General features: G+C 32.8%; 1 protein-coding gene across 1 annotated transcript in view; it reads right to left on the reverse strand.

Moving 5' to 3' along the window:
- The window catches only part of LOC111403362 (disease resistance protein RPM1-like), a 13447-nt gene extending 5624 nt beyond the window's left edge, over window positions 1-7823 (reverse strand). Inside the window, exons 1-2 of the mRNA XM_023031844.1 lie at window positions 7700-7823; window positions 6480-6570 (exon numbers count right to left, since the gene is read on the reverse strand). Coding sequence (XP_022887612.1) covers window positions 6480-6570; window positions 7700-7823 — 215 coding nt within the window. The remainder of the gene's footprint in view (window positions 1-6479; window positions 6571-7699) is intronic.
- Between the last annotated feature and the right edge of the window lie 866 nt (window positions 7824-8689).

Raw genomic sequence — 8689 nt, forward strand, 5'->3', positions numbered from 1 at the left:
ACTGTCAAATTTTAGCCCATTTCGACACCGTCGCGAAAAATGACTAAATTGCCCTTGGCGCGATTTTTGTTTTCGATAAACCGGTCAAATTTTAGCCCATTTCAACGCCGTCGTGAAAAATGACGAAATTGCCCCCGGCGCAATTTTTGTTTCCGATCAACCAGTCAAATTTGAGCCCATTCCAACACCGTCTGGAAAAAAAATATATCCTTCAAAAAACTAATATCCCACCTTGAAGATCACTAAAACTTTCTAAGAGGTGACTCCTTTAAAAATGAGCTAAAGGAGCATCACGTAAATAAAAATTACTTGAGCCTTCAAGTATAATATTAAGAGATGAGCCCATCAAGATAATTAAAATATTTTTTGGAAAAAATGTTCATATTGTTCAATTAATATATGAAGACCAAACCGGTTTAGAGGTCGGTTCCCATTTTTTTGGTTGAAGGATCGGATAATCGAATCGAATATTCGATAACATAACAAACCGGATATGGATTTAACAATCAAATATTCGTTGGATTATCTGATAGATAATTATTCTTAACGAATCGGATCGAATTTGAACAGATCCGATCCATATCCAATCCATTGACAGCTCTAATCACGTTGGTCCAAGCATCCTCGTCTTGTATGCCACCTATAGACGAGCCATGTTGCCAAATTGTTCTTGTCTTTTTTATTATTTTTTTTTCTTTTAATTGGGCTGGCTCTTTTTTAATTAAAGCCTCCGTTCGATCCACATTTTTTCTCCCATAATGCATTTTTTTACACTACATCATGGTGGGACCTCTGCATTATTATGCCTCTTTCATATGTGTTATATGAAACAACATTTCCCATTATACCCTTTTGTCATTTTATAGTGAACCACAAGCTAACCCATGTGAAATTGTTTGAATAGTCAAAGGCTACTATTTCCCTAATTGATGCCAAAGCTACAGCACACGTGAATCACATACAGCCCATCATTATCGACAGAAATAAGAAAATAAATGACCAAGGAAAAAAGCCCACAAATAATTTAATTCAAGCAAAACAAACGTTGAACAATTTGAACGCATTTGACATCGTCCCAAGTGATAAATCAAAATTTTTTTCCCGTTGTGTAATACAATTCTTTCGCTTTTCGATACATGTAAAAAATTTAAGCATACTAATCCACGAACATCACAGGCTCGAAAAATATTTGAAGAATAAAATTAACGTATAAACGTAACAATTTTAAATTGGAATAGGCTGATAATAGGGACAGGCCCTCAAGCAAAAAGATAGACCGAGCCCACCAAAAAGGCCACGATGCCTCAACAATACGTGTTACTAAAACTACCCCTCTACTCATGTTTAAATATCAACAATGCCGTCGGTGACATTGTTAAAATGGTCCCGTTTAGGCCTGTCAATGGATTGGATTTTAATTCGAAATCGATCCGAATCTGACAAAATTAATGGGAGATGAATTTCGAGTCTCAATCCGATAATCTGATTAAGATCCGAATCTGGTAATCCATTAATTAAATGGAGCAAATATGAATATAGGTCGATCCGATCCAATTTATTCTAATAACATAATATATTTTATTTATTATATCATAATTTATTAAGCATAATTTTTTTTCCATTTTGAAACTTATATTATACTTTACACATAATTTTAAGATAATAAATAATATTAGAATATTGTTAATCGAAATATATGAAGAGATTAATTTTTTTATTAATTACAATAAGATAAGAATAACTGTAATAATTTGTTTTATAACATCAAAAACTAACAATTAATATGTCCAAAATTATTTACATTGTTCAAATTGATATTATTTGTAATTATAATCTTGTTGAGGCTATGATTTTTAATGAAAACAATAAAGTAAACTAGTAAACGCTTAGACTTGACAATTGACTAGTATCCCGCATTGAAAGATCACTAAAACATTGGAGAAAAATTATATCCTTCAAAAAGCTAATATCCCACCTTGGAAGATCACTAAAACATTCTAAGAGGTGACTCCTTTAAAAATGAGCTAAAGGAGCATCACTTAAATAAAAATTATTTGAGCCTTCTAGTATAATATTAAGAGATGAGTCCATCAAGATAATTAAAATATTTTTTGGAAAAAATTTTCATATTGTTCGGTTAATAAATGAAGATCGGACCGGTTTAGAGGTCGGTTTCCATTTTTTCGGTTGAAGGATCAGATAATCGAATCAGATATTTGATAACATAACAAATCGGATATGGATTTAATAATCAAATATTCATTGGATTATCGGATCGGATAATTATTCTCGGATCGAATTTGAACAGATCCGATCCATATCTAATCCATTGACAACTCTAGTCCCGTTGGTCCAAGCATCCTCGTCTTGTATGCCACCTATAGACGAGCCATGTTGTGGAATTATTCTCGTCTTTTTTATTATTATTATTTTCTTTTAATTGGGGTGGCTGTTTTTTAATTAAAGCCTCCGTTCGATCCACATTTTTTCTCCCATAATGCATTTTTTTACACCACATCATGGTGGGACCTCTGCATTATTATGCCTCTTTCATATGTGTTATATATGAAACAACATTTGCCATTATACCCTTTTGACATTTTATAGTGAATCACAAGCTAACGCATGTGAAATTGTTTGAATAGTCAAAGGCTGCCATTTCCCTAATTGATGTCGAAGCTACAACACACGTGAATCACATACTGCCCATAGTTACCGACAGAAATAAGAAAAAAAAATGACCAAGGAAATAGGCCCGCGAATAATTTAATTCGAGCAAAACAGACGTTGAACAATTTGAATGCATTTGACGTCGTCCCAAGCGATAAATCAATTTTTTTCCTGTTGTGTAATACAATTCTTTCACTTTTCGATACACGTAAAAAATTTCAGCATACTAATCCACGAACATCACAGGCTCGACAAATATTTGAAGAATAAAATTAACTTACAAACGTAACAATTTTAAATTGGAATAGGCCGATAATAGGAACGGGCCATAAAGCAAAAAGATAGCCCGAGCCCACCAAAAAGGCCACGATGCCTCAACAATACGTGTTGCTAAAACTACCCCTGCACTCATGTTTAAACATCAACAATGCTGTTGGTGACATTGTTAAAATGGGTCCCATTTAGGTCTGTCAATGGATTGGATTTTAATCCGAAATCGATCCGAATCTGATAAAATTAATGGGAGATGGATTTAGAGTCTCAATCCGATAATCCGATTAAGATCCAAATGCGGCAATCCGTTAATTAAATGGAGCAAATATTGATATAAGTCGTCTGATCCGATTTGTTATAATAACATAATACATTTTATATATTATATCATAATTTATTAAGCATAATTTTTTTCCATTTTGAAACTTAGATTATACTTTACACATAATTTTCAAATAATAAATAATGTTAGAATATTGTTAATTGAAATATTTGAAGAGATTTAATTTTCTTATTAATTAAGATAAGATAAAAATAACTATAATAATTTGTTTTATAACATCAAAAACTAACAATTAATATGTCCAAAATAATTTACATTGTTCAAATTGATATTATTTGTGATTATAATCTTGTTGAGGCTATGATTTTTAATGAAAACAATAAAGTAAACTAGTAAACACATAGAATTGACAATTGACTAGTATCCCACATTGAAAGATCATAAAAGCATTGGAGAAAAAATATATCCTTCAAAAAACTAATATCCTACCTTGGAAGATCACTAAAACATTCTAAGAGGTGACTCCTTTAAAAATGAGCTAAAGGAGCATCACCTAAATAAAAATTATTTGAGCCTTCTAGTATAATATTAAGGGATGAGCCCATAAAGATAATTAAAATATTTTTTGGAAAAACTATTCATATCGCTCGGTTAATAAATGAAGACTGGACCGACTTAGAGGTCTATTTCCATTTTTTTGGTTGAAGGATCGGATAATCGAATCGGATATCGAATAACACAACAAACTGGATATTGATTTAATAATCAAATATTCGTTGGATTATCGGATTAGATAATTTTTCTTAACGAATCGGATCGAATTTGAACAGATCCGATCCATATCCAATCCATTGACAGCTGTAGTCCCATTGGTCCAAGCATCCTTATCTTGTATGCCACCTATAGACGAGCCATGTTGTGGAATAGTTCTCGTCTTTTTTATTATTATTTTTTTCTTTTAGTTGGGCTGGCTCTTTTTTAATTAAAGCCTCCGTTCGATCCGCATTTTTTCTCCCACAGTGCATTTTTTACACCACATCATGGTGGGACCTCTACATTATTATGCCTCTTTCATATGTGATTTATGAAACAACCTTTCCCATTATACCCTTTTGTCATTTTATAGTGGGCCACGAGCTAACCCATGTGAAATTGTTTGAATAGTCAATGGCTGCCATTTCTCGAATTGATGTCACAGCTACAGCACACGTGAATCACTTATTTCCCATCGTTACCGACTGAAATAAGAAAAAAATGAGCAAGGAAAAAAGCTAACAAATAATTTAATTCGAGCAAAACCGACGTTGAACAATTTGAACGCATTTCACGTCTTTCCAAGCGATAAATCAAAATTTTTTTCCCGTTGTGTAATACAATTCTTTCACTTTTCGATACACGTAAAAAATTTCAGTTTACTAATCCACGAAAGTCACAAGCTCGACAAATAATTGGAGAATAAAATTAAGGAAAAATTGCAGCAATAGTCCCTAACCTTTTAGATTTTTGCAAACTTTACCCTAACCTTAAATTTGGTGAGGGCCGACAGATTTGGGTGGAGATGGGTAGCCAGGGTTGGGTTTTGGGGTAGGGTTTGCATGAGAATGGGGTAGTTGAGGAAGATGATGGTTTTTGTTTTTCAGTTAATTATTATTTTAATTACTTTTATATTGGAAGAGATAAAGTTAACAATTTACCCTTATAGAAATAATTAATAATGTGGCCAAAATCTATTTCCTGGTCAACTAATGGAGAAATGGATGGATTCCATCCATTTGGACTTCAAATGCAAATTTTTGAAAGGTTAGGAATCTCGGCTGGCACAAATTGAAGGTTAGGGTAAAGTCTGCAAAAATTGAAAAGGTTAATGACTGTTGCTGTAATTTTCCCTTAAACTGACGTACAAATGTAACAATTTTAAATTGGAATAGGCCGATAATAGGGATGGGCCATAAAGCAAAAAGATAGCCCGAGCCCACCAAAAAGGCCACGATGCCTCACAATACGTGTAACTAAAACTAACCTTGCACTCATGTTTAAATATCAACAATGCTGTCAGTGATATTGTGAAAATGGGTCCCGTTTAGGGCTGTCAATGGATTGGATTTTTATCCGAAACCAATTTATTTAATAGAAGATGGATTTAGAGTCTCAATCCGATAATCCGATTAAGATACGAATTCGATAATTCGTTAACTAAATGGAGTAAATATGGATATAGGTCAATCCGATCTGATTTATTTTAATAACATGATATATTTTATATTTTATATCATAATTTATTAAGCATAAATTTTTTCCATTTTGAAACTTATATTATACTTTACACATAATTTTCAAATAATAAATAATAATAGATAATATTATAATATTGTTATTTGAAAGATTTGAAGAGATTTAATTTTTTTATTAATTAAAATAAGATAAAAATAACTATAATAATTTGTTTTATAACATCAATAACTAACAATTAATATGTCCAAAATAAGTTACATTGTTCAAATTGATATTATTTGTCATTACAATCTTGTTGAGACTATGATTTTTAATAAATACAATAAAGTAAACACTTAGAATTGACAATTGGCTAGTATCCCACATTGAAAGATCAATAAATCAATGGAGAAAGAGTATATCCTTCAGAAAACTAATATCCCACCTTGAAAGATCGCTAAAACATTCTAAGAGAAGACTCCTTTAAAAATGAGCTAAAGGAGCATGACTTGAATAAAAATTATTTGAGCCTTCTAGTATAATATTAAGAGATGAGCCCATCAAGATAATTAAAAAATATTTTTTGGAAAAAAAGTTCATATCGTTCGATTAATATATGAAGATCGGACCGGTTTAGAGGTTCGTTCCCATTTTTTCGGCCGAAGGATCAGATATCTGATAACATAACAAACCAGATATGGATTTAACAATTAAATATTCGTTGGATATCGGATCGGATTAGATAATTATTTTTAACGAATCGGATCGAATTTGAACAGATCCGATCCATATCGAATCCATTGACAGCTCTAGTCCCGTTGTCCAAGCATCCTCGTCTTAGATGCCACCTATAGACGAGCCATGTTGCGGTATTGTTCTCGTCTTTTTTATTATTATTTTTTTCTTTTCATTTGGCTGGCTCTTTTTTAATTAAAGCCTCCGTTCGATCCACATTTTTTCTCCCACAATGCATTTTTTACACCACATCATGGTGGGACCTCTGCATTATTATGCCTCTTTCATATGTGATATATGAAACAACCTCTCTTGTAATTTTATAGTGAGCCACGAGCTAACCCATGAGAAATTGTTTGAATAGTCAATGGCTGCCATTTCCCGAATTGATGTCATAGCTACAACACACGTGAATCACATATTGCCCATCGTTACTGACTGAAATAAGAAAAAAATGAGCAAGGAAAAAAGCCCACAAATAATTTAATTCGAGCAAAATCGACGTTGAACAATTTGAACGCATTTCACGTCGTCCCAAGTGATAAATCAAAATTTTTTCCTGTTGCGTAATACAATTCTTTCGCTTTTCGATATAGGTAAAAAATTTCAGCATACTAATCCACGAACGTCACAAGCTCGGCAAATATTTGAAGAATAAAAATAAGGAAAAATTGCAGCAATAGTACCTAACCTTTTCAATTTTTGCAGTCTTTACCCTAACCTTAAATTTGTGCCAGCTGAGGTCCCTAACTTTTTTGAAATATGCACTTGAAGTCCAAATGGATGGAATCCGTCCATTTCTCAGTTAGTTGACCAGGAAAAAGATTTTGACCACATTATTAATTTTTTCTATAAGGGTAAATTGGTAACTTTATCTCTTCCAATATAAAAATAATTAAAATAATAATTAACTAAAAAACAAAAACCATCATCTTCCTCAACTACCCCATCCCCCTGCAAATAGGACTAGTAAAAACCCAACCCAACCAGCTCAACCCGACCAACCCAAACTAACTTGATCGAGTTTGGTTGGTTTTTTAGGTTCAATTGGGTTGGGTTGGGTTGAAAAATATATTTGAGTTTGGGTTGGGTTGGGTTGGGTTTTGGGTTATGATTTAAAACCTAACCCAACCCGATGAATAAAAAAAATTAATATTTAAGATGGAAAAAAAAATTAAATAAACACAATAGTAGAGATATGAGAAAGACTTATAATTTATAAACGTCCATTTTTTTATATAGATTGGTTCCCATGAACACAATGTATAAAGGAAATGTTATTTGATAATAAAGTAAAAATTGAGATGATGATGATGAAGATGAAATGAGTAAATCTCAAAAAATTGTAAAAATAAAAATATGTTATAATTTTAAACTTATTTATACATCATTTTTCAAAAAGAATTCTTTACATGGGTATTTAAAAAAAAAAGATATTTTCAAGTAATTTCAAATTTTAAAAATCTAAAATTGACAAAAATATAATCGGATCCAACTTTAATTGGGCCGAAGCCCAAACCGACTAACCCAACCCAACCCGAACTTGATCAGGTTGGGTTGGGTTTAAATCGTTAATTGGGTTGGGTTGTGTTGAATATAAATAAAACCGAACATGTTGGGTTGGGGTAAAAACCGACCCAACCCAACCCATGCCCACCTCTACCTGCAAAGCTTACCCCAAAACCCAACCGCGACTACCCATCTCCGCCTAAATCTGTCTGTCGTTGTAGCTATGATTATAATATCCTCCGGAGGAGTCCTACTCTTTACACACACGATTCAGTGCAAGAAATGGCACCGACACAGATCTTCCTGAATTCAAAATTGTTTAACTAGGTCAACCTCTGTACCAATAAGAAAAAATCCTTGCATTTCTCTCCATTGACTCATCGGAAATCATCAAGATTTCAAATATTTTGGTAGCCTGTATTTTGATAATTTGAGGTCTGATTCATCTGTGAATAGTTCTGATTGTATGCTTCTTTGTCGCCATAAGTATCCCAGTTCGAAGAGGTGTTGTTTTTGATTTCGAGGTGAAGTGGTGCTGACATCAATTTTGATTTCTTATTTTGGTTCCATTTAGCAGTGAATAAGAGGGTAGCCGAGGTGGTGGAGGTTGTGGAATTGATGGGAACCGACAGATTTGGGCGGAGATGGATAGTCAGGGCTGGGTTTTGGGGCAGGGTTTGCAAGGGGATGGGGTAGTTGAGGAAGATGATGGTTTTTGTTTTTTAGTTAATTATTATTTTAATTATTTTTATATTGAAAGAGATAAAGTTACCAATTTACCATTATAGAAATAATTAATAATGTAGTCAAAATCTTTTTCCTGGACAACTAATGGAGAAATGGACGGATTCCATCCATTTGGACTTCAAATGCAAATTTCTGAAAGGTTAGGGACCTCGGTTAGCACAAATTGAAGGTTAGGGTAACGTCTGCAAAAATTGAAAAGGTTAAGGACTGTTGCTGTAATTTTCCCTCAAATTAACGTACAAACGTAACAATTTTAAATTG

Source organism: Olea europaea, chromosome 1 (assembly GCF_002742605.1).
Source record: "Olea europaea var. sylvestris chromosome 1, O_europaea_v1, whole genome shotgun sequence".
Taxonomy (NCBI): domain Eukaryota; kingdom Viridiplantae; phylum Streptophyta; class Magnoliopsida; order Lamiales; family Oleaceae; genus Olea; species Olea europaea.